The 26,934-nt window shown below is 46.4% G+C and overlaps 1 protein-coding gene across 5 annotated transcripts in view; it reads left to right on the top strand.

Annotated features, from left to right (window-relative positions):
- Positions 1–26,934, top strand: part of LOC125458184 (dihydropyrimidinase-related protein 3-like) — a 227,507-nt gene that overhangs the window by 186,649 nt on the left and 13,924 nt on the right. For all 5 annotated transcript variants that reach the window (XM_059650779.1, XM_048543174.2, XM_048543175.2 and 2 more), the window contains exon 12: positions 4,102–4,281. In XM_059650779.1, the coding sequence (XP_059506762.1) occupies positions 4,102–4,281 (180 nt within the window). The remainder of the gene's footprint in view (positions 1–4,101; positions 4,282–26,934) is intronic.

Raw genomic sequence — 26,934 nt, 5'->3', positions numbered from 1 at the left:
CATCATTGCTACTTCCTCCCATACGCACTTGCCTCAGGCCATCTTTCAACTCTGAAAAGAGTCTGCACAGTGTTGTAATCTACACTGCCACTTTGTTTTGACCTATTTTCATCCATTTGAAACAGTGTCAACTGACTGTGTGTGTTTTAGTGAAGACAATAGACTCTGTTTTAGTCACCCAGAGGGTGAAATTTAACAATGCAGATGGCACAACATGTCCTTGCTGGATTAGCTGCCGATTCATAAAATTAACCTGAAAACCGGTTCCATTCATATCCCTGAAGACTGGAAGATCAATTGAGGTGTCCCATGCCACTGTCAATACTGTACTTTGTTCATACCCTTCTCTCTTACTGGCTACATCAGACCTTCCCATATTATAGGCCACGCAGATACAGTGACGCTATTGGATGCTCTGTATTCATATAGGTCCCTTCACCTTGTTAAATGCCCACTCCCTATTAAATACCCTCCCTCCATCCTGCCAGGAGCCCCCTCTCTCTATTAAATACCCTCCCTCCATCCTGTCAGGAGCCCCCTCTCTCTATTAAATACCCTCCCTCCATCCTGTCAGGAGCCCCCTCCCTATTAAATACCATCTCTCCACCCTGTCAGGAGCCCCCTCTCTCTATTAAATACCCTCCCTCCATCCTGTCAGGAGCCCCCTCCCTATTAAATACCATCTCTCCACCCTGTCAGGAGCCTCCTCCCTATTAAATACCCTCTCTCCATCCTGTCAGGAGCCTCCTCCCTATTAAATACCCTCCCTCCATCCTGTCAGGAGACACCCCCCTAGTAAATACCCTCCCTCCATCCTGCCAGGAGCCCCCTCCCTCTTAAATACCCTCCCTCCATCCTGTTAGGGGACCGCTACTTATTAAATACCCTCCGTCCATCCTGTCAGGAGCCCCCTCTCTCTATTAAATACCCTCCCTCCATCCTGTCAGGAGCCCCCTCTCTCTATTAAATGCCCTCCCTTCATCTTGTCAGGAGCCCCCTCCCTCTTAAATACCCTCCCTCCATCCTGTTAGGGGACCCCTACTTATTAAATACCCTCCCTCCATCCTGTCAGGAGCCCCCTCTCTCTATTAAATACCCTCCCTCCATCCTGTCAGGAGCCCCCTCTCTCTATTAAATACCCTCCCTCCATCCTGTCAGGAGCCCCCTCTCTCTATTAAATACCCTCCCTCCAGCCTGTCAGGAGCCCCCTCCCTCTTAAATACCCTCCCTCCATCCTGTTAGGGGACCCCTACTTATTAAATACCCTCCCTCCATCCTGTCAGGAGCCCCCCCTCCCTATTAAATACCCTCCCTCCATTCTGTCAGGAGCCCCCTCCCTATTAAATACCCTCCCTCCATCCTGCCAGGAGCCCCCTCTCTCTATTAAATACCCTCCCTCCATCCTGTCAGGAGCCCCCTCTCTCTATTAAATACCCTCCCTCCATCCTGTTAGGGGACCCCTACTTATTAAATACCCTCCCTCCATCCTGTCAGGAGCCCCCTCTCTCTATTAAATACCTTCCCTCCATCTTATCAGAAGCCCTCTCCCTATTAAATACCCTCCCTCCATTCTGTCAGGAGCCCCCTCCCTATTAAATACCCTCCCTCCATCCTTCCAGGAGCCCCCCCTCTCTATTAAATACCCTCCCTCCATCCTGTCAGGAGCCCCCTCTCTCTATTAAATGCCCTCCCTTCATCTTGTCAGGAGACACCCCCCCCCCCCCCATTAAATACCCTCTCTCCATCCTGTCAGGAGCCCCCCTCCTTATTAAATACCCTCCCTCCATCCTGCTATCTTCACTGCTTTGATTGAAATGGAGAAAAGGTAGGGTGGAAGGGGGTACTGGTATCGAGTGCCAGTGGTGCTTTGTTACTTAACTATATTTCTTAAACAGGACCTTAACAGTTAAGTTCCATTCTGATTTTATTTTTTTAAAAAGCCTCTCGATAAAAGCCTTGCCACCCTCCCACAAAATGTCCCCTACGCCTGTCCCATCCCTCAACACAGTAGGTCTCACTGGAGCAGCGTTTGAATGCCCCCCCCCCCCCCCCGCAACCGAGCAGCCTTCACGCTGGACCTGCCAAACAGTACGCCAGCCAGGCCCTGTTTCTCCGCCTCTCCAGTTACCCATGACCCCTGGCCCACACAGTGGAGTGTTTATCGTCTGCGGGCAGCCTGGGTGAGAAGGTCCAGCTGTGTTTGCAGCCCATTAATTCTCTGGGCTGAGCATCTGAGCAAGCAGCTTGTGGCGTTGCAGCGGCCGATTTGGCGCGGGGAGAACGCGGATGGATCTGCTTCAGCGTGAGAGACTGCGTCCCCTTCCACCCAGTTCGCAGTCCGGCTCTGTTCTATGCCCGGCTGCAGTGCAAACCCAGAATCTCTTGGTTTTGTAAAATATGTTGCGGATTCCTCAGCGTTCCCTGGCAGAGCAGCCGTAGGCTGGGAATTCTTAAGGCTGTGGTACGCTTAATTGTTCCAACAATGTTTGGCCAACTGCAGGGGACAGCTTTCAACCTCGAGCTGTTTTAAATCTCTGTTTTATTGTCTGGTCAAAGAGTATTTTCTTTTGGTCTTTCAAGTACGCTTGGGCTAATTAATCTGTGCCAGTTAAAGAGTGCTGACCTTAAATTAGAAACAGAGCTCGTTCTGATGAAGGTTACACCCGGCACATTGTTCCTGTCCTGCCTGTGTAGAAAATTCTGCTTGTAATTCCGACAGGGAAACACATACCATCTCTCGTCTCAGTTGGTGGCCTTATTGGTGTTGAGCTATTACTCACCTCTTCGGGAGTCATTTTCTCGTGAATCTGATTTGCACGAAAGTTCACTTCCACAGCTGCCTTGACCAATTGTTCAATACAACTCTCACTGTTAGCCTGGGCAGACTATTCCTAGGGTAAGCATTATACCAGTGCCCAATCCGACCTTCCATAGATACATTCTGTAATGCTTTGTGATTAATGATTTGGGGACAGAGAGAGAGAGACCTCTGACCTGTGGCCTTCTTTGTCTCAGTGAGATATTGTTGGTATTGACTGACTTGGTAGCCAGACTGAAAGAAGGGTAAGTGGGATCAAAATGGGCACCATGCTTGTTTGTTGGTTTTTGTGCTCAGGACCCCACCACACCAGCCTTTTTATTGACGCTTTTGTGGAATGTGGATGTCGCTGGCTAGGCTAGCATTTCTCACCCATCCTGCTGTGCTCTCAAGAAGGTAATTTTGAGCCACCACCTTCAGCAACATCTGTGCATTGTAGGCCTACCCACAGTATTGCTATGAAGCAGGTTCCAAGATTTTGACCACCGAAGGAACAGCGATATATTTCCAAGTCAGGATGGTGAGTCACTTGGAGCAAAGATGGCAGGTGATGCTGTTCCCATGTGTTTGCTGACTTTTGTTGTCTAGGTGTGTTTGGAAGGTGCACTCAATAGCCCACAGTGATGTAACTCTACAAAAGCTGATAACTATTACCAGATCACTGTTTATTTACACGTGAACTGTCCTTGCATTTAGTGCTGCCTTATTCAGAGTCTGCTGCTGGAGTGGCAGCATTTCTGACGCCCTACGTTTTTAAAGGTCAGCCAGGGCTCCCCGATTGGACCAGGTTACTAGCCCCAAACTCATGAGGTGGAGTTGGCTGAACTCATGGCAATCACTGCCCGCGACTCTCCCATGGTGCTTTAACAGTACGGGGGATTAATGTTTTTAAAGATGATCGACGGGGCACCCATTATACAGCTTTGTCCTGGATGGGGCAATTGTTGGGGCTGTACACATTCAGGAAAGTGGGGAAGTGTTCCAACACCCTCCTGGACTTGTCCCTTTATAGATGGGGGACAGGCTTTGGAGAGTCAGGAGGTGAGTTACTCGCTGCAGTATTCCCAGAATCTAAACTTGCTCTTATAGCTGTTGTATTTATCTGGCTCGTGGTCATTGGTGAGCCCCAGGGTGTTTGAGAATGGGTTAACGTGTTATGGTGGCTTTAAAGAAAAGAGATATTGGAGCCAGCGCTTTGCACAGTTTGATCTATTTTTTCCTTTCAGCCAAATGTAGATGGTCGTCTTTGTTTTTATTTTAATTTGATTTTTTTTGTGCCTCAGGCCGTGGAGTACAACATCTTCGAAGGGACGGAGTTGTGCGGAGCTCCGGTTGTCATCATTAGTCAGGGGAAGATTGTGCTCGAAGATGGGAATCTCCACGCCACCCCAGGAAGTGGTCGCTTCGTGCCCTGCAAGCCCTTTTCGGACTTTGTACACAAGCGCATCAAGGCACGGAAACAGGTGAGGCATCCTGGGTGTGAATCCATAGTTTTTGTAATCATCCCTGTTATCAGGTTGGGTTTCACCAGTCCCCTGTGGATGCTTTTAACCAAGTTCAGCACTCCGCCTAAACAGTAGTGAATCCCGTCAGATTTATGTAGAAAGGCCAGCATGGGAAGTTGTTGCTCAGCAGCATAATGCGATAGATCTTATCTTTCCAAACCTGTATTGAGCCTGCAGCAACTTAGAGTTGATTATGGTCATATTGGAAGAGTGTTGGTTGATGCATTTAGTAAGTGACGGAAGAGTTCCAAGATTTAAAAGGTATTTGGATAGGTACATGAATAGAACCTAAGAAAATACGTGCAGAGCTAGGCCATTCAGCCCTTCGAGCCTGCACCACCATCTACATGACCATGGCTGATGGTGCAATTTCAGTATCCCACTCCCACTTTCTCCCAATATCCCCTTCATCCCTTTAGCTGGAAAGGCCATGACCAGCTCCATCTTGAAGAGAGATAACAAACTGGGCCTAACATCTTTCTGTTCACAGACCTCTGAGTGAAGAAATGTTTCCTCATCTCAGTCCTGAATGGCTTATTCCTCATTCTTAGACTGTGATCCCCAGTTCTGGACTTCCCTAACATCGGTAGCATTCTTCCCACATCTAGCCTGTCCAGCCCAATCTGGATTTTGCGTTTCTGTGAGATCCCCCACCCCCCGCCCCATTCCTCTGAATTGCAGTGAGTATCGGCCCAGTTGGCCCAATCTTTCTTCAGATGTCAGCCCTGCCATCCCGGGAATCAGCCTGGAGAACCTTCGCTGGAAGTGGGGCAAGTTTAGAGGTACGTGAGTCAAATGCAGGCAAATGGGACTAGTTTAGTTTGGGGAGGCCTGTTTGGCATGGGCATGTTCGACCAAAAGGGTCTGGCTCCCTGCTGTACGACTCTATAATTTCCATTCCCTCCACTGTGGTTTCCGCACATGGTGACCCCACACCTGCAACCCTCTGGGAATTTCATTGGCTGCTTATAGAATCTGCTGCAGCTTTGACTTTACCGGCAGAAATCATGAAGCAAGTTTTTCTCTAAATTGGCACCTGACCAGGAGGCCTGGCAGCTCAGTTTGCTGGATGGCAATGTGGAATGACACGAACAACAAGATGATCCCTTCTGAGAACTCTCGTAGAGGAAGCAGGTCAAGGTTAGGTTTGATCTGGGCTGGACCATTATATCAGAGCTAGATGATAGGAGGAATGGAAGGCAAAAGACAATGTATTGAATGTGCTCCTCATCTCTCTTCCTGGCTGTCAAAATTTGCAAGTAAAGTAGGGCATGCAAGCGCTGAATTGTCACAGGATGACTCTTGTGAAGACAACACACCCAAATCTGTGTTCTGCCCTGAGTTGGGATTGTCAGTGAGGAGGGTCATCACATAAACTTTCAACTGCGCCAACCGTGGGCTGCTCAGCATACCCACCCACAAACACCCTGAGTATTCTCGAGATTGTGCAGAGAAACTGCCCAGGAGTGACTGGCCTAACCCCCAGCTCCTGGTATTCATGCCAGACTGGAAAATATCAACACATGGAATTTTAATTTGGCAAACCCCACTCAATCTACCATGACAAAGCCTAGCCTCGGACAAGGCTATAGGACAATGCTGAGGGTGAAAAATTAGAACCAGACCTTTTGGGAATGAAGAGATAACAAGGTGCAGAGCTGGATGAGCAGCCCGAAACATCAGCCTTCCTGCTCCTCTGATGCTGCTTGGCCTGCTGTGTTCATCCAGCTCTGCACCTTGCTATCACAGATTCTCCAGCATCTGCAGTTCCTGCTGTCTCTTTTGGGAATGAAGTTGGGAAATGCTTTTCCGAGCAGAAGGCTGGTGGAAGTTTGAAAATTTTGTCTGCAAATGGCAATTGATGAAAGATCAATTGTTCACTTTAAAGCCGAGTGAGCACCTTCTATCAAATATAGGGTGTGAGAGAAATGCAAGCAACACTTAGTCAGTTCGCAGATTGTCCTTAAGCACATTGAATGACCCTATATACCTCACTCTGTCTTAGCGCCCTATCATCTGTATGTCCTTGTTTGCTGCGATTTGCCTGCACTGCTCCCAAAGCAAAGCTTTTCACTGTACTTAGGTACACATGACTTAACTAAATCAATCAATCAAACGGCTTCATCGCATGGCCCTTTTATTACAAGCCGATGACATTTTCTAACTTCATTTCCTAAAAGAGTCAATCAGAATTTCGAGGTCACTTGCGAGTGCATGCCCCAAACAGAATTGTGAATTTTTTTGAGCGTTACAACTGTTACCTGTCGCAAAGCGTAGAGTGACTGCTGGGATTTGACTCTTGCTTCTTGCATAATTCCCCCTGCTGTATGTCAGGAAGGGATGATGACATTGACAGACAGTGCAGGAGATGGTGAGAGCCAGCTTTCTGCTGCTTCTAACCCTCTGCAAACCGCTCTCCCTGCCCCCCCGCCCCCCTATGTCCAAATCTGGACTAGATCCCCCATTGCATGCTCACTTCTTCACAAGTTAATTCCACTCAAGGAAGGCTGTTTCAGCTGTAACTTTCTTCCTGAAAATTAGTTCAGTTGCTGCAAGGGCCTCTGTGCTTTGCATCAGTGGAAGTGACAAAAGGTTCGAAGTCCTGTTATATTTTTGAACCTTTTGAACAAAAGCTTCATAAACTGTTTCATAATTCGGAGATTAAAACTGTTTCACTTTATTTGTAAGGAACCGCGGGATGTGAGACCCCCAGTTTAAAGAGTGTGCACATTGGGCCCAGAGATCGTCCCCTCCCCCGCAACCTTTCCTGTTACATTCAAAGCTGATTTACTGAGAAATAACACAGCATGGAGCTGGTGGAACACAGCAAGCCAACCAGCATCAAAGGAGCAGGACAGCTGACATTTCGGGTCTGGACCCTTCTTCAGAAATGAAAGGGGCAAAACGGTCTCTTTCTGCGCCATAGGATCCCATGATTCAAAAGAAATTTCTGAAGAAGAGTCCTGACCTGAAACCCCAGCTTGCCTGCTGCTCTGATGCTGCCTGGCCTGATGCGTTCCTCCAGCTCCATGCTGTTATCCCTGACTCCAGCATCGGCAGTTCCTACTGTCTCTGATTAGTAAGAAAGTCTCGTTGAACAACCTTCGTTTGTGTAGCCTGATACCATAAGCATCGTAACACAGGAACATGAGGAAACCATCAAAGTCTTTGGGCATGTTGCATCATTCAATGAGAGTGTGACTGATGTGTGACCTCCATCAATCCAAATAAATGAATCTACTCTGCATTGATTTACTGACTATTTCTGATGAACAAAAGTCAATCCATCTCGAGTAGTAACAATTCGACTCTTGTTCCCAGGCTATTCCGAGATGGTGGTTAGAGTATAATTTTAATTATTTAAAAATAGTCAACTGACCAAGGGCAGACAGAAGGAATTAGTTTAATCTGGCATCATGTTCAGCACAATATTGTGGGCCAAAGGGCCCCTTCCTGTGCTGTAGCATTCTATGTTCTAACCATGATCCACAGTCGAAGTGGTTAGCACTGCTGTCTCTCAGCGCCAGTGACTCAGGTTTGACACCACCCTCGATCGACTGTCTATGTGGAGTTAGCACGTTCTCCTCGTGTCTGCGTAGGTTTCCTCCGGGTGCTCTGGTTTCCTCCCACAGTCCAAAGATGTGCAGGTTAGGTGGGTTGGCCAGGCTAAAATTGCACATAGTGTCCAGGGGATGTGCAAGAGAGGTGGGTTAGCCACGAGGAATGTAGGGTTACAGGGATAGGGCTGGTTTATCTGAGTGTGTTTGGCATACTGTTCACAGGATCAGTGAGGCTTGATGGGCTGAATGGCCTCTTTCTGCGCTGTCAGCATGCCATGATTCAAAAGAAATGATGATCCATCATCAGTTACGGTTTGCAGAAGGGATTTTTAAACTGTCTTCCATTTAGAAGGGTTTTCTAAACATACCCCAGGATTACCTGCATCTAATTTTTCGGTAGTTCTTCCTGGGACAATCAGGAATTGTTTCTTGTGATCAAAGATAATGGGAACTGCAGATGCTGGAGAATCTGAGATAACAAAGTATGGGGCTGGATGAACACAGCAGGCCAAGCAGCATCTTAGGAGTACAAAAGCTGACGTTTTGGGCCTAGACCCTTCATCAGAAAAGCTTTTCTGTTGAAGGGTCTAGGCCCGAAACGTCAGCTTTTGTGCTCCTAAGGTGCTGCTGGCCTGCTGTGTTCATCCAGCCCCACACTTTGTTATCGGGAATTGTTTCTTGTTATCTCTCCTATCTGTGTTTCCAAATATCTGGAAAATGCTGATTGAATCACAACCTTGTCCTTCAAATTTGCTAGAATGCAACATTTGCTGGCTTGATTTAATTCTGATAAAGCAGGTACCATTTTGATATTACACCAGACAGTTTGCTCTCTGGAAAATAATGTGCAGGATTACAAAGAAAAGGACCATACAGCATTAATTCCTGCGGTAAACATGGAGTACTGCACAAGTCGAGAGAAATGTGTACTGACTGGAATGAGATTGACCCAATGGATCTCATTGAGTATGAGTTCCCTGATTGGGGCTTTTAACCCAGGCCAATCAGGGAGCCCTGGCTGACAGATTCTGAGATCCTCCTCACTCTAGGATCTGGCTCTCGAATCCATGTATTGTGCATGTAGAAATAATGGGTGACTTGGTGACGAGATATCAGCCTCTTGTGGAGTTATTTCAATACGATAAACTGCTGCAGGCCCAGGCCCTGAATTCCAGGTTGGACTGGTGAGTTGTAATGTGTGGCCCAGGCTATATTGCCTCCTGCCAGGCGATAATCCCGTGTCTGCCCTGCTCTGTCAGTTACCATGCTCTGATCTGTACTGTTTGACCTGTTCCCATCTGGATTGCATTATGTGTTGTTCCAAGTGCGTTGCTGCATGTTTGACATGTTTCAGCCTATAAACTGTACCATGTGTCACGTCCTGCCCAACTGCACACTGTTGCGTATGTGACATTGGTCTTGTTTTTGATTCTGCCCAGGATTAATTCCTCCACTTCCCCATTCCTGCTGGGGGAGGAGGGGACTACATGCAGCCACCTCACTCCCAGGGAGACCAGGTTGAGCACTTTAGCTGTGCTGACACCATGACCCTCGTTCGCGTTCACCGTTGGCATGTGACTCTGGCTACCCGAGTAATCCACAGGTCACGCTAAGGCAAGGGGCTGCTGGATCAAGACATGAGCAAATCTGGCCAAAAAACCCTAGCTGGACAAAACTGAAATGCTGCAGACCCTGAAGATGTGAAATTTATAACGGCAAACTCCCTCGAGTTTAGGTGAATGAGAGGTGACCTCATTGAGGCATACAGGATTCTTAAGGGGCTTGACAGGGTTAATGCTGAGAGGATGTTTCCTCACATGGGAGAGTCTAGGAACAGGGAGCATCATCTCAGAACAGAGGGGCGCCAATTTAAGATTGAGATGAGGAATTTCTCCTCTAAGGGTTGTGAGTCTTTGCAATTACTTGCCATAGTGAATCTGTCCCTACAGCTCTTTGCATATATTTAAGGCCGAGACAGATCCATGATCAGTTGATGGATTCAGGGATATGGGGAAAGGAAAGGCAAGTGGACGTGAGGAATGTTGGATCCACCATGATCCTATTGAATGGGGGAGCAGGCTCGATGGGCTGAATGGCCTACTCCTGTCTTATTTATTATGGTCTTAAAGAATGCTGGAGAATCGCAGGTCTGGCAACATCTGAGGAGAGAGAAAGTGGTAAAGCTTTGACTATTACTCTTCTTCAGAGCTCTGGTTGAACTTCAAGGGTGTCTCTTTCCTCAGATGCTGCCAGACGTGTTGAGTTTCTCCAGCACATTCAGTTTACCCTATGTCTAGATGCTTCGCCTCTTCATCTTCCAGCTGCTGCACTTTTCTTTAACCCATCCAGCCTCCCACCCACTCCTCCCCCACCCCCCTCTGGCAAGACCCTTCCCGAGAACTTCAAAGTACTTCCCTCAGCCCTGCAAGACCTCTAAATCTCCCTTCCCTCACGAGGGCCTCCGATCTCTTAACTCATCATGTCAAAGAGGCTTGCGATCTCTAACTGAGACCACCAACCCACCGATTCTTCCAGACACCCTCTCCTGTCTCAGCACTCCTTGGGAAAAACCTAGCTGATCTAGGGGTCTCCTCTGGATTATTTGTGTCTGGCTGGAAGCTAAGTCTACCAATCTATCAAACAAAGAGGAGCCTTGACTTCCATTCTTTATGACCGCTTCCCACACTCTATCTCCACCATCATCTTGCTCCTGGTACCCTGGTGATCACAATGAAAATATTTTCCCCCTTCCCCTTGATGTGGAGGTGCCAGTGCTGGACTGGGACGGACAAGGCCAGAAATCACACGACACCAGGTTATAGTCCTACAGGTTTATTTGAAATCACAAGCTTTTGGAGCTTTGCTCCTCCTTCAGGTGTTAATGAGAGAGGTGGTATCAGACACAGAATTTATGAAAGATCAAAGGGTCACACCCCTGATGAGATAGTAAGAACTGCTGATGCTGGGGTCAGAGATAAAACAGCGTGGAGCTGGAGGAACACAGCGGGCCAGGCAGCATCAGAGGAGCAGGAAAGCTGACGTTTCAGGTCAGGACCCTTCTTCAGAAACCCTTTCTGAAGAAGGGTCCAGACCTGAAACGTCAGCTTTCCTCCTCCTCTGATGCTGCCTGGCCTGCTGTGTTCGTCCAGCTCTACGTTGTCTTGTCTTACACCCCTGATGAGGATGTATTAAACATACCTAAGATGCTGTTAAATCTTTAATCAGTTAGAAGGTTTTAATTGATCAATAGGTATATGGAAATTTCTGAATTTCTTTCAAGTCACCAGCCTGAGAGAAATAAAGGATGTGTCACTGTAGGGAAGAAGTGACGTTTTAGGCCAGATAATGCATATTCGGTATGAGGCCTTGTTCAGAATCTGTTTGCACTTTAGTTTGGAGTTAGACTGGTTTTATTTCTAAAGTTGAAATTTATAAAATGCCACATTGCCTGACTGTCTACAAATTGTGTGCTCTTTGAACAAATTAGAATGTATCTGCAAAACGAAATTCATCCCATAGATTTACACCCACTGTTTTGGATTTTGCCTCTATCAGTTCTGGTGTGGTACCACTCGTTCCTGTTATTGAATTTCAACTTCCATCAAGATGGGAATAAAACATTATAAACAATGTCTCTCACGATGAGTATTAGGTCATTTCCACACTGGACCCACTGCTGAACTGTTTGCAAAATGTGCTGTGAAAGGAATCATTTCAAGTATCGGTTTGCATTTTTTTTAAAATTTGAACTCAGAAGTTTTAACATAGGGTTAACAGCAATTTGGGCAGAGTTCTGAATAAACATACCTTTGCCCTAACCTGTCAAAATGATCAGATTGCTGCCTGGTGGTGCTGATCTAGGGGTTACGGTAAATGAGAGTGTCTGACCTTTGTTCCTTAAGAACGAACCCAACACCTTCCTTCATCCCTTTCATTTTGGGGGTGGAAGACAAAAACAAAATGCCACCCTCCTGGTTCATTTCTCATAGCAATAACTCTTGTCAAACGCTGCTCTTATTGGCCCCCCCTGTTGAAAACATCAACTGAACAGAACCCAGCGAGCTTTGATTTCCTGTAAAGGCAATGAGAAATAATTTGCCAGTTTTAATTTTGGGGGATGTATCGGGCGACAGTATACTTAATGTTGGCTTCGGAGATTCGAGGTCACTTTTATCATTGTTAGGAATTAATGGGACTCTCTCATTGTCACTAACCACGGGAGCAGTGTGACCCTGGTGCCCTGAGACTGTCAAAGGGGTCTGTAGTTTGTTTCTTTTCTTCACAGAGCCAGATGCAATTAATGCGGGAACTCGTTAACATTGTGGAAAGCAAGCACAGCAGACGTCCCGGCTCTCTGTCTGCGGCTTTTAATAAAACCACCAGGAGCTTCCCTGACAGGCGATTGTCAAAATTCAGTGAACAGACTCATCCAAACCAGCGGGGGCTCAGTCTGCGCTGAATTAAGATGACATTGGGGTTCCTGAGCCAGGGAGGAAAGTCTCTGGCTTTCCTGCTGTTCATCGTGACCCAGTCTGCACTGCTGCAACGCACATGCGGATGTTGGCAATGGCTGTCCCCACCCCAGCCGCAGTTGTTTAGCTTGGTGGCTCTCAGCCGTGGCCACATGAGAAGTCTGCACAGCTGGGCAGGGAACTGAAGGTTCTCCAGTTGCGCCCAGTCCCGCGCAATGCATGCAGAGTGGAAAAGGAGGGGATGTAAAGAAAATAACCCTGCAGTCTGAGGTGTTCTTTGTCTCTGGATTGCCCAGCAGAACCTGAAGCTACTGAACAATACCGCAACACCTTGCATTTATGTAGCAACTCAAACAAAATGAACCGCCTCCCCGGATAGTTTACGCTGATAGAAAAATACCAAGCTGAAAATGGACGTTAGGATAGCTGACACAAAGGAAGTGTTGAAGGCAGACATTGAGGTAGATAAGGGGGGGAATTCCACAGCTTCAGGCGTAGTCTAAAGAAGGCGCATACTCTATTCAGAGTGAAAGAAGTGGAATTTACCAGAGATTAGATTTGATGAGACTGGAAGCTAGCTGGTTAGTTCTAGAGGTGTAGAGAACTAGCGATATAAATAGAACTGTGCAAAGGAATGGACTTAAACACTCAAGCAAGAATTTTTAAAGTGTATTTGTTGCAGGTGCCATAATTATGGTCTTGCAAATTTCTCTCCATTCGGAATAGTTCCTTTAGAGTAGAAAATTGCATTAAATTCTGCAAGTTAAGCAACTTGAGAAAAAGGCGAGAAACATGTATAGGCCAGTCAATTGCCAGAAAATTGGAATTTCTAAACAAGAATAGTTGACTGAACAGGTCGAAAGTTTTCAGTTTAGAGTTAGCCAGGATGAACATGATTACCAATGAATGTTCGAGGAAGCTTTTGACAACATTGCTCAGAAAACACATGTGAATTAAATAAGAATAACTGACAGAACGTGACAGGGAACTTCATTCACCTGTTCACGGTACCTGGATGCTGAGCTACATGTCAAAGTTTGCCAATGACATAAAAATTCGGTGTTATTGAGTCTTGCGACACGGAAACAGGCCCTTTGGCCCAATGTGTCCATGCAGACCCGGTTTCCCAAAGTGAACTAGTCCCATTTGCCTGTGTTTGGCCCATATCCCCCTAAGCCTTTTCTATCCATGTAAAAATGCCCTTTAAATGTTGTAATTGTACCCGCCTTTAGCATTTCCCCTGGCAGCTCATTCCCTGCATGCATCACCCTCTGTGTGAAAATGTTGCCCTTCAGATCCCTTTCAAATCTTTCCCCTCTCCTCTTCAACCTGCGCACTTTACTTTTCGACCTAGACTGAAGACCTTTTGCCCTTCCCCTTATCAATGCCCCTTTTGATTTCATAATTCTCAAAGGTCACCCCTCAGCCCCCTATACTCCAAGGGAAAAAAGTTCCAACCTATCGCAGCCTCTCCTCCTAGCTCAATCCTTCCAGTCTCGGGGACATCCTTGTAAGTATTTTTTGCACCCTTTCTAGTTTAATAACTTCCTGTAGTAGGTCGACCAAAATTGTTAGCAGTGCAACAAATGTGGTGTTACCAATGTCCGCGACATGACACCCTAACTCCTGCACTCGTTGCTCTGACTGACGAAGGCAGTTGTGACAAATGCTGTCTCCACCACACTGTCTACCTGTGATGTCACTTTCAAAGAACTATGTCCCTGCACCCCTGAGCCTCCATGTTCGACAACATCCCCCTCCCCGGGCTGTCTTACTAAAATGCGACACCACGCGCAAATCTGAAATAAATTCCATTTGCCACTGCTCGGCCCAGTGTCTGGCTGATCAAGATACCGTTGTACTCTGTGCTCCTGGAAGCTGTGTAGCTTTAAATATAACCTAATGTGAGGTTATCTGTATTGGGCTTGTCTACAGTTGGTTCAGAGTACTTTTCAAACGGTGAAAAGGCGAATTCCGAAAATGACCTGGGCATTCAGGTACGCGGATCATTAAAATGTCAAGGACAGGTCTGAATAATAAAATGACTTAGAGAACTGGCCATTGTATCTTGAGGGCTAGAATAAAAGGTGATGGAAATCATGCCTGAGCTATGCAAGGATCTAATTCGTATTGTGAGCAGTTCTGGATAACACTTTGGGGGATGTTTAGCCTAGACTTGCTGCAAGCATATCTGGACTCAACCAGTTAAATATGGTTGTACTTTTGGGATGTAAAATCATATCATTTGTCCCTACAGCGTTGAAGTAGGCCATTCAATCCATCAAGTCAACACTGACCCTTCAAAGAGCATCTCACCCAGCCCCATCCCTCGAACCCTTCATATCCCATAGCTCATCTGCCTAGCCTACATGTCCTTAAACACAATGGACAATACGCATGGCTAGCCTGCATATCTTTGGACCTGGGAGGAAACCAGAGCACCCCGAGGAAATCCAAGCACATTTTCCCCATGTCTGCAAACTCTGCACAGACAGTTGCCCGAGGGTGGAATTGAATCTGGGTCTCTGGCACTGTGAGGCAGCAGTGCTAAGCACTGCGCTACAAACTAAGGTGTTAATTCAAAGCTCTCAACATAATAAGGGAAACGTCTGAGGAAGAAAACACTGTTTGGGAACGGCCTAAATCTAGGTGACAGAGCGTTTAAAAGCTGAGAGTGAGGTCTTTCAGAATTATTTTTGTGTGGCTGGGAATTGTACGTGAACGTGGAGATCAGTAATGCTTTCACCAGGCTAATTATGGTCTCTCAAAGACTGGATTTCTCAGGGCACGATCTCAGTGCGTGGCTGGTGGCCCTGCTCAGCATTGCCCTCACTCCATTTTGTTGTCATCATCTCCCCGGCCTGCCATTGGAGGGGTTGAGGATGGTCTGGATTTTCCATGACCTATCAGAACGCTGGGCTTCACCTTTCAGGCCTGCGACCAAACGACCGTTGTCGATGGCTGCAGCCAATCAGAAAGTGCAGCTTTGAGAGGTGGTGCTGTCGTCCATTTGTGTGTTCCAGCAGGGACTCTGTGATCTCAGAGAAATGCCTGTGTTTTTTTTTAATGTCCCTCCATTAGTAGGAATGCTTCATTAGCCGTGTGTGTTCTTCCTGAAGGATATTTTCTTCCGGACATTAGGAGATTCAATGTACCCTGGCTGTCTCCAAAACCAATCCTCTGTACTTGACAAAGGATATCTACTTGTGTTTGTGTCGTATCTCCTGAGCCAGACACTCCCCTGCTCTTGGGTAGACCATGCTGTGAAAAGCCCAGACAGGGTACTCTCAGGAACACTGACCAGCTTGCGTTATCAGCTCCACTCCATGCTTAACCTTGCTCCTATGCACTGGAGGTGTTACAGACCCAAGTGAATGAGGGGGCAGCCACAGAACTGGGTGTCATATCCTTTCCTGGTTCGGGGAGAAAGTTGACCCAACAGCCCTGGCAGTTCTCATGTTTGTGTTCCAAAGCAGGCTTCCAGAGAATGTCAGTCTTCAGTGCGGGCTTGCTGCACAACCTGAAGATCTTCAGCCGGGCCCATTAGGGTCATGTACTCAGTGTGTGTGTGTGTGGAGTTGGGGCTTTAGATACATTGGACAGCCAATGCGAGTGACATTAGAAAACACTTCACTCTCTCTGTCTCACACGCCCTCTCTCTCCACACCTGCCCCCGAATTGACTTTATTGTCAAGTGTACCAAAGTATTGGTAAAAACTTTGTTTATGAGAGGTGCAGGCGATCATGGTAAGCAAAGGATGTACAGATCGAAAAGACTTAGACAGAAACAGACAGGTCACATTGCACAGGGAGCGTGCTAGGCAAAATCAACATGAGCAAGATCGGCTTGATTTGAGGCGAGAGAGTCCATTCATCAGCCTAATACCAGCCAGGAAGAAGCTGGTCCTGAACCTGCTGGTACATGCGTTCAGGCTTCTGTATCTGTGGAAGAGTTTGTAGGAGGTCATTTCCAGGGTGCGATGGGTCTTTGATGATGTTGGCAGCCTCTCCGTGGCAGCGAGCCATGTAAATGGAGTCCATGGATGGAAGGTTGGCTTCCTTGATGGTCTGGGCTGTGCGCAACACCTTCTGTAGTTTCTCATGGCCCTGGGCAGAGCAGTTGTCATACCAGGCTGTTGTGCACCTGGACAGTATACTTTCAATGGTGCATCTGCAGGAGTTGGTGAGGGTCACAGGATCCGATGTTAAGTTTAATTGGGTGATTAAGATATTTGTTATCCAAAGGAACTGAGGCGATGGTGGTTATATGGTGTTGGCCACTGTTTAGCCGTAACACCATTGAAGGCAGAACAGACTGGACGGCCTAACTAGCCTAACTATTCCTGTCTTGATACGACAGACCAGAAAAATGATGAGTTCAAAGAATAAACTGTTGATAAGAAGACCAAAATAAAAATGATTGAGACCGCACACTGCACTAGAGAAATCAACTGATGTGTTTAAAATACTCAAAAGTAAACACACTGGGGAAAAGTATTATACTCACGGAGTATATAAGGCAGGAACAGGATACTGATTGTGGATGATCAGCCATGATCATAATGAATGGTGGTGCTGGCTCGAAGGGCCGAATGGCCTACTCCAGCACCTATTGTCTATTGTCCATTGCCTATTGAGTTGGGGAATTGGATGTGTCTTAACAAATAGCACAACAGTTTTGATGGATTGTATAGAGTATTCTCCTTCCTATATTCCTCAATGAAATAAAGTGCCAGAAGGGGCAAACTAATCCATTCCTTATGTTGAATAGAAGTTTCAGTGCTTCGCAATATAACATTTTGCAAATGTGCATCTCTCACATAGTGTCAGCGCCTTTCGATCCTGACAGCAGATGGAGGGAAGAGTTCAAAGGAATATTTCTGCCTGTAATTGGTGTACAATGACACTGTATATGGAGCACGTTCTTGGGCAGCAGTAAGAGGGCAGAAAATGTAATTGTGAAACATTCCTGAGCAAAGGCCCCGCAGCACTCCTCAATCTATTAAGGTGCATTACTCATGTCAGTAGCTGTCATTTCAGTTTGGTTTACTTAATCCAGTAGGCAAGTCAGTTCAGTCAGTTAGAACTCGAAAGCTACAGACTTTCCCTGGAAAGCCACATGTCCACAAACGATTCAATGATTTCCATCATTCATTCTCTTGTTTTTTTTGAAGAAAATGCCTCTTGCCCCACTTCAACCTGGAGCAGCACCTTCAGAGAAATTAGAATTGGGCTTTATCATCATGTGAACTCAAGTACAGGAGTACAGTGAGAAACTTACAATGTTGCCATTCACCGGCCCCATCTTAGAATCAAAAAGCCAGGATTAACAGAAGCAACCATCTCAGTTGTAAAAGCAGAGCAACCATTTTAGATACAAAAAACTCCTTTAAAATAAAAACTAAAGCAGAAATACAGGAATGGGAGCCGAGAAGAAAGCAAAACCTCCCAATGCCTAACCTGAAGAAGTTACCCTCCTCCGTCCGGACAAACCTCAGGGGATCTCTCTCCCACTGATCCATCTTCGATCCGCCTCCCCCTCTCTCCCTATTTATTTCAGAGCCCCCTTCCCCTCCCCCATTTCTGAAGAAGGGTCTATTCCCAAAATGTCAGCTTTTCTGCTCCTCTTATGCTGCTTGGCCTGCTGTGTTCACCAGCTCTGCACCTTGTTATCCCTCCCTTAAAGTCTTGTTTCGGTGAGGTAAGTGGGTCTCCATCCACAAAGCCAGGAGTCACTGCTAACTTGCTGCTGTCACTGGACCCTGGGATCTAAAGAGGAATATAGTTACGTAGGAGCAGGAATAGGCTATTTAGCCCCTCAAACTTACTCTGCTGTTGTATTGAATTGAATTAGCTCTATTGTCACATGTACTCACCATGAGTTCAGTGAAAAGCTTACAAGTCACCACTTTGGACGCTATCCTAAACCAAGGTACCTAGGTACAGATTCATTAGAACAAATTCTTAGTGAAAAAAAAAAGTTTAGGAAAATAAAGGAATAAAAGTTCCAGCATTGCACAATAAATTAGGAAGTGGAGAAAGTCCGGTATAGCAGGCCTTCCAACCCACTGCTGGCCAGCACCAAGCCTCCAGTCCATGCTGGGCCGCATCTCAAGGCTGGGAAACCGCTACAGAATCACCTTGACGCCAAAGTCTACTCTAGGCCGAAAGACCGACCTGGGCTGCCAGGCCGGGAGCCCAAGGCCGTTGCTGGGAAGAAGTAAGAGGAGAGGAAAGAAACGGACAGAGTGCACAAGCCGTGGCTGAAGTCACCATCTCTCAAAGGACCTTTTTGCTTATAAAAACTGATAGATGCATGCCCCAATGTGGTACAAATACCAAGGAAGATCCATGTGCTTCAGACCAACGCCACTTTCCCAAGCTGGAATGGTTGCTGGGTAGCAGCTCATTACCTGGATACTGTGCTGAAGTCTCCGCTGGAAGGGGTTTTCTGGAGTGGTGTTTAGACCTTTTCATTTTCTGACTCGAGGCAGAAACAAATCTTTTGGTGAAATATTTAATGCAGGCCACTGCTGATGTTTAATTGCTGCACCTCCCGATACTGAAATGGAACAGAAACTGGGCCCATTCCACTTGCTGACATCATTATCATGTGCCCATTGTATACTAAGGCCCCTCTGACAGCGCGCAGTCTCCTGACCTGTGGGTGGGGTGCCCTGTACCGTTGTGGTGTCAATAAACACAGTATTCACTCAAATTTAATTGCAAGTGCCCTGGGAGGTCTTCAATGCAATTATTTCTGGGTTTCTACGTCTCCCGTAAAACAGTGCCCCAGCAGAAGGAGAATGATGGGTTGGGGAGTGGTATTTTACTCGGAGCCCCAGCATCCACCACACTCTGGCCCAGTAAATACCACAGATTTCATGACCCTTTGTGGGAAGTAATTCCTCCTCAACTATGTTTCCAATCCGCAAACTCTTATCCTAAATCCACGTGTTTATAGATTTGCCACACGCGAGGAAACATTCTTTCACTGTCTGCTTTGCCAATCTCCTTTTGACATCTTTTATATCGCAGTTACGTAGACGTATGTCGTCATACAGCTTAGGAACGGCCAAACACGTCCATGCTGACCAAGTTTCCCAAACTGTAACTGATCCTGCATTTGGCCCACATCCCTCCAAATCTTTCCTGTTCACGGACAAATCTCTTCCCATTTTTCTAAAGTCCAGAGGGTATAGGGTTCCCTTGTCTTTCTGAGGGATATGTGGATTATGTTCAGTCATACTCAGGCCACCTACCTTTCCTCTTTCCAGCTCATCAATGAATCCCCTTATCCTGAGCTGGAAAAGTCATCAGCTTTGATTCCAATCGTCTCTCTTACCCTCATCTTCCAACTGGACCATCTCTCAGTCTTGTCTTCCTTGGTTTCTCTGATTCCAGGGATAGGCTGCATTACAAACCACTGCCTGCCACTGCTTCCTCCCATCCTGTTTCCTGTATCCCCTGTCCTCCCTCCTATTCTCCCAGTTTCTCTGTTTCTGAGGAATTTGTTCTGATGCTTTAGCCTTCTGTTCTGCCCCCTCAGCTACGTCCATCTTCCACCATTCTGGTGTAGTCTCGCATTTCCATCGCCACTCTGTGTGAAATCATCACCAAACATGGAGGGTTTGTGTTAGGAGGAGAGGATCGATAGGTTGGGGCGTAGAAAGTTGACGGGTGACCTTCTAGAGGTTTGTGAAATCATAAGGGACGTAGATAGGGTGAATAACAAAGGGTTTTTTTTCCCCTAGAGTGGGGGAGTTCGAAACTACAGGGCCATATTTTGAAGTGAGAGGAGAAAGATTTAAAAAGGACACGAGGGGCAACTTTTTTCACACAGAGAGTGATTTGTATATGGAACGAACTGCCAGAGGAAGTGGTGCATGTGGGTACAGTTACATTGAAAAGACATGGAGGTACACAAGTGGGAAAGGTTTAGAGGGATGTGGGCCGCACACAGGCAAAAGGGACTAGTAAAGTCTGAGAAACTTGGTCAGCACGGACGAGTTGGACCAAAGGGTTTGTGTCCATGCTGCATGATTCTGTAACTCTACGGTTTGTGTCTTACCAGTGTAACTTTTACTTGATTATCGTGCAACAAACTACATTGTCTTTAAGACCAGAGCCACTTACATTCGACTACCTGGTAATAAACCGCCCTCCCACACCACCCCCAGATCCAAAACCACACTGGGTTAAGGCTCCTCCCCCACCTCAAACCGAACCCCCACCTCCCCTCTACTAACCTCATCCTGCCTCCTTGACCTGTCAGTCCTCCCCGGACTGACCTATCCCCTCCCTACCTCCCCACCTATACTCTCCTCTCCACCTATCTTCTCGTCTATCCATCTTCGATCCTCCTCCCCATCTCTCCCTATTTATTTCAGAATCCTCTCCTCATCCCCCTTTTCCGATGAAGGGTCTAGGCCCGAACCGTCAGCTTTTGTGCTCCTAAGATGCGGCTTGGCCTGCTGTGTTCATCCAGCTGCACACTTTGTTATCTGGGGCTCCCAGGACTGTGAATCCAAGGACTGCTTGAGTGATTGACAGCTCCCTGAGCTGCACATTTCCCATCTGAAGGGTGGAAATCCCACCCTGTGTGAGAGTGAGACTCCTTCAAGCAGTACTTGGCTGTCAGGCAGCTAGTATGGGTGCTATTGCATTGACCCTATATTATCTGAATGGTGGCAGTGTGGGAAATGGTCAGGTGCACACAGACCTGGGTGTCATGATGGAGCACTCGCCGAAGGTTGGCGCTTGGGTGCAGCAGGTGGTGAAGAAATCAATTGGATGCTGGTCTTCGCAGCGAGAGGTCTTACTGCAATTGTACAGGGCCTTGAGTACTGTGTGCAGTTTTCTGTCCTATTCTGAGGAAGGATATTCTTGCTCTGGAGGGATTCCAGTGAAAGTTCATCAGACTGATTTCCAGGATGGCAGGACTGACATATGAGGAAAGACCAGATCGACTGGGCTTGTATTCACAGGAATTTAGAAGAATAAGGGAGGTATCTCATAGAAATGTTTCAAAATCCTGATGGGACTGGACAGGCTGGATGTGGGAAGAAGTTTCCTGATGTTGGGAAAGTCCAGAACTGGGGTTCACAGTCTAAGGATCAGGGGTAAGCCACTCAGGCCTGAGATGAGGAAGAATTTCTTTACTCAGAGAGTTGTAAACCAGTGGAATTTTCTCCCACAGGAGGCTGTTGGGGCCAGTTTGTTAGATTAGATTAGATTCCCTACAGTGTGGAAACAGGCCCTTCGGCCCAACAAGTCCGCACCGCTCTTTGAAGCATCCCACCCAAACCTATCCCCATCCCCATATAACCCACATACCCCTGAACACTACGGGCAATTTAGCATGGTCAATCCACCTAGCCTGCACATCTTTGGACTGTGGGAGGAAACTGGAGCACCCGGTGGAAACCCACACAGACACAGGGAGAATGTGCAAACTCCACACAGTCACCTGAGGCTGGAATTGAACCCGGGTCCCTGGTGCTGTGAGGCAGCAGTGCTAACCACTGAGCCACCATGCCGCTCCCATATATTCAAGAGGGAGGGGAACACGGCTCTTGCAGCTGAAGGGGCCAAGGGGGTATGGAGAGAAAGTGGGAGTGAGATACTGAGATTGCATGAGCAGCCATGGTCATATAGAATGGTGGTGCAGTCTCAAAGGGCTGAATGGCCTACTCCTGTTTTCTATGTTTGAAGTAAGAGGAAGTGGAAACTCCATCATCCTAAATATCCTATTCCTGTTCTCTCTACCATCTGGACCCTTAACACACACACTCTCACACTCACTCTCTGTCTTGCACACACTCTTTCATACATGCTGTCTCACATGCACATGCTGTCTCTCTCTCTCTGTCTCATGCATACGCTGTCTCACACACCCTCTCTCACGCACACATCTCACGCACATGCTGTCTCTCTATCTCTCAGGCACATACTGTCTCACGCACATGCACGCACTCTCTTGCATGCGTGCACACACACACATGCCTCATGTGTGAATACACGTCAGATGTGTACACACACACACCAACACACATGCACACACACATATGCAGGCACAGGCTTACACACACATGCCAACTCCGCAGTTGTTTAAAAGCATGCAGCTGATAGCCATAAATCTGCAATCTCTTAACTCCCCCTTAATTTCCACATCCTATACACAATTCCATTGCATGCATGCTGTGCGATTTGAGCCGAGATGCTATGAATGTTCCAGTAGGAAAGTGCTGAGAGTTCTGTTTCTCAGTCTCAGCGCTGGGGATGCAGGGAAATACTCCCATGGAGCACACATTGCAAGAGGGAAATCACAGTTTGCTTTCTGCTTTCAATCTGGCAAGCATTACAGAAATACTCTCCTGGCAATTCAAATCATCATGTGATGATTGCATCTAAATGGTTTTTATTCAGCAATACCGCCTTCGCTGAAATCATAAGGTTGAGAGTTCGAGTCCTGTTCCAAAGATTTCAGTGCAAGATGGAAGAGAGGGCTACACGCTTACAGTTGAGGTTTCCCCTTACCCTTTTGGCTACGCTGTAACGCAGATTTGCTGTTTTTGTTTCACAACACACATTTTGTTCCCGAGCGCTGACTCCATCCCTCTCCCTGGCAGCTGTTTGAACAACAGCAGACTGTTCCATGTCTTTAGATTTGTATCTGACCTGAGATGAGCTTCCATCCCTAGGACCAACTATTTCCATTTCTGTATCGTCACCAGAGTCTGTCCTCCTCTTCTTCTTTGTTGCTACAACCCCTCGACAGCTCCAGTGCACATTGGGGCAAATTCCCACTTCTGTGAACATGACACCATGCAATACCTAAGCTCAAGGATTGATGCTGGCTCCAAGACCAGCAGTCTTTTCAGTTTTAAAATTGTCCTTGTATTTAAAATCTCTTTATGGCCTTGTCCCTCATTATCTCTATCATTTCCTCCAGTGATACAGCCCTCTAAGGTATATGTGCTAACCTAGTTATGGCTTTTGAAGATTGCTGACTTAAATCACTCCACAGTTAGTGGTCATGTCTTTAGCTAACTGGATGCCGGGCAATTGAACACCCCCTAAGCTTCTCTGCCATTGTTTAATCCTTTAACAATCACTTTTTGAAACCTAGTTCTCTGGTTAGAGATTTGGTTATCTTTCCTTGTATTGCCTTGTGTAGCTCATGTGCTGCTTTATGAGGCGTCTTGAGATTTTTATGAACTCTACTTTGCAAATGCAAGCTTACCTTTCTCTATCAGTCTTTCACTCTTTCTCTCTCGAGTGTGTTCTTTCATTTTTGTCTGAACTCTCTGTCTGTGCTTGACACACACTCTATGTTTTTTTTTCCTCTCTGTGCTAGTTCACTTTCCCTTTCTCTGTGTACTCTCTCTCTCTCTCTCTGTTCTCTCTCTCTCTCTGGACTGTTATCTCTCTCTCCCTCTCGTCTGTTCTCTCTGTCTCTTGTCTGTTCTCTCTCTCTCGTCTTCTTTCTCTCTCTTTCTCGTCTATTCTGTCTCTCGTCTGTTCTCTCTCTCGTCTGTTTTCTCTCGTCTGTTCTCCCTCTCTCATCTGTTCTCTCTCTGTCTCGTCTGTTCTCTGTCTTGTTTGTTCTTTCTCTCTCTCTGTTCTCTCTCTCTCTCCTCTGTTCTCTATCTCTCTCGTCTGTTCTCTCTCTCTCTCTCTCTCTCTCTCTATCTCATCTGTTTTCTCTCTCTCGTCTGTTCTGTCTCTCTCTCTCCTCTGTTCTCTCTCTCTCTCTCCGTCTCTCTCTCGTCCCTTCTCCCCACCCTCAGCTTGCTCTCCTCTCACTCTTGCGCCATCTCTTTATTTATTTCCTGTCCCTTCTGAAGAAGAATCCCTGGATCTGGAACATTATCTCTGCTTTCCAGTCGCAGATGCTGCCAGACCTGCTGAGTTTCTCCAGTACTTTCTGATTGTGAATCTTTCATTCCCCTGTCTTTCCCTGACTGTCTCTATTTACAGCACACTGGTCATTGCTCGCAGCTTTATATCCAGCCCACCCTGAGTTCAGCTGGTGTGAATTTCAGTGACTATGAGCTCCCCCTGCTGATCAATTCTCAACTATGCACTTGCCTCCCATTAATAAAATCCAATGGGAGATGGGACTCTGCATTCGTTTTGAGATAGATAGATAGATAGATAGATAGACAGATATAGTTATACAACACAGAAACAGACCTTTCGGTCCAACCAGTCCATGCCGAACTTAATTCTAAACTCAACTTGTCCCACCTGCCTGCTCCTGGTCCATATCTCTCCAAAACTTTCCAACTCACGTACTTATATTTTGAGATTGCTCTAATATGTTTCTAAATGCCTTCCATGTATTAAACTTTCTTCAGGATGGTGACATTTATCATTAAATGTTGTAACAACATTGTGGTAGGCTTCAATGCCAAGCGAACAGAAGAACAGGAAATCATTTAGTCACTTGAACTTGTTCCACTCTACAGTCATCTGTAAATGACCTCCATAAATATGTCATGTATTTCCTTGTACCTTTTTTTAGAACATTTTTTTAAGGGAAATATGGGGCTAAGATTCTAGCTTCTGGGTCCTAACCGCTGCTGGAAGACAGTATTTAGATACTGAATGAGAACAGGATCTGTGCTGGCTTTCAGAGTTGAATGGCCTGAGTAGAACAGCAGCCCAGACTGTCACCACCGTCCAGAAAATGGCACAGAAGATTTGACATGCGTTTGGAAAACTGAGTTACCGAGAGATTGCATGGGGTAATACAGAGGGAAGGGTGTAGGGTTGGGGCTTGTGATCTGAACCATTTCCTCACGGTGAGGACAAATAAAAGCTTTCCAAGATGTTTCTGCAAATTATTTGAGCAAGTCTTTCGGAGAAGGTTGAGGTGTTGGTGGCCTCACTGCTATTAAACCCATCTTTCTCCTCATTTGTCAAAATGAAGTGTCAGCTTGTTTGCTCCTCACTGCTACAGTTCAAGATGGCAGATAGAGCAGGTTAGGTATTTTTGAGACCCCTGGCTGGTCCACTCCCTTTCAGCTGACCTTTATTTTTACTATTTCTTAATTTCACCTTTTATGTCAAATTAATCTTTTCTTCTTTCTGTGGTTGAAGTGCAGTAGTTGAACACCACCTTGGCAGTTTGTACAAGCTCCTCTGTCCTCCGCAGTTCCCCACCCGCCCCCCAGTTTTCAGCAGTTTCAAAAGGCCCTCTCAGGTCCTCAGTAGATTCGACAGGTCCCCTGCTGGACATCGACCATGACAGTTTCAATAGCCCCTGACCTTTCGTCGTAACCAATTCATAAAGCCAAGAGACTGTGGAATGAATGAAAAATGATAAAAACCAAATGAACTGCAGATGCTGTAAATCAGGAACAAAAACAGCAGTTTCTGGGCAAGTTCAGCAGGTCTTGAACATCTAGTGATGGAAAAAAATCAGAGTTAACGTTCCAGGTCCGGTGATCCTTCCTCAGAACAAAAAATGATATTTGCCTGAACTCTGCCTCATTTCTTTTTGAATGTGTAGTTTGTGGAAAAGAATGATGCTGTTTTCTGGCTACTTGTACACATTTTACTGTGTTTTCACAAATACAAGTAACAACAAATTTCTGCCTATTTTGATTTCTACAATCTGCACACCTCTAAAAACCCAAGCTGGTATTGGTTAACTCTGCAGTGTGATTTTTATTTTCACTTCTTGTCCTCATAACCTTGGTGGGTCCTGTTCTGTGGACCTTGTCCCTTCACCTAGAGTTCCATCAGACAAGGTAACTCCTCTTCATCAATTGTACATAGTGAAAACTGTTAAGGGAAGGTCGTTGATTCACCCACGAACTCATCCAGGATTTAGCTGTAATTCCAATAAATCCCATTTTGATTCTGTGTTGTATGCAGGTCATCTGGTTTCAGTTTTACTGTGATGATGGATTAGCATTAGTCAACACAGATGTGAAATAATACTTCTACATGCTTCTGCTCATTGGCAAATAAATTACTGCCTGTCTGTCAATCTTAACGCGCGTCTTCCAGAATATTTTCCATCAGGCATTGTTTTTTCATGATAGATTTTCAGATAGTTCTTGTCTATCGCTGAAACACTGTTTACACATCAAATTTAACCCATCGCATACCTGCAGCCTTGCTTACTTGACTAACTAGAAGCGGCGAGACCCCACTGCAAAATGTTCAGCCCATTCCCAACTTCTCAGATATTGAGTTAGTCTGCCTTCATGTGTGCCAAGAGCCGTTTGGGATGACTGACTCCTGCACCTTAGAAATGCAAGGCAATGACCATCTCCAGTAAAAGAGAACCCAACAATCACTGCAATGGCGTTAAACATCACGGAGTTCCCTCACTACCAGCATCCTAGGGCAATCACCAGACATTGAACTGGCTACAAGAGCAGGTCAGAAGCTGGGAGATTCTGCAGCAAGCTGATCTCATGACCCCCTCCAAAGCCAATTCACTTTCTACAAGCTGCAAATGTAATGGAATAGTTGTCACTTGTCTTGGATGACTGTGGCTCCAGCAACACTCAAGAAGCTTGACAGCATCGAGGGATGAAAATTGGCACCTGGTCGCCATT

The sequence above is a fragment of the Stegostoma tigrinum genome, chromosome 13 (genome assembly GCF_030684315.1).
Source record: "Stegostoma tigrinum isolate sSteTig4 chromosome 13, sSteTig4.hap1, whole genome shotgun sequence".
NCBI classification, from domain to species: domain Eukaryota; kingdom Metazoa; phylum Chordata; class Chondrichthyes; order Orectolobiformes; family Stegostomatidae; genus Stegostoma; species Stegostoma tigrinum.
Note: the sequence above shows the minus strand (reverse complement) of the source record. Positions and strands in the feature narration are given on the sequence as shown.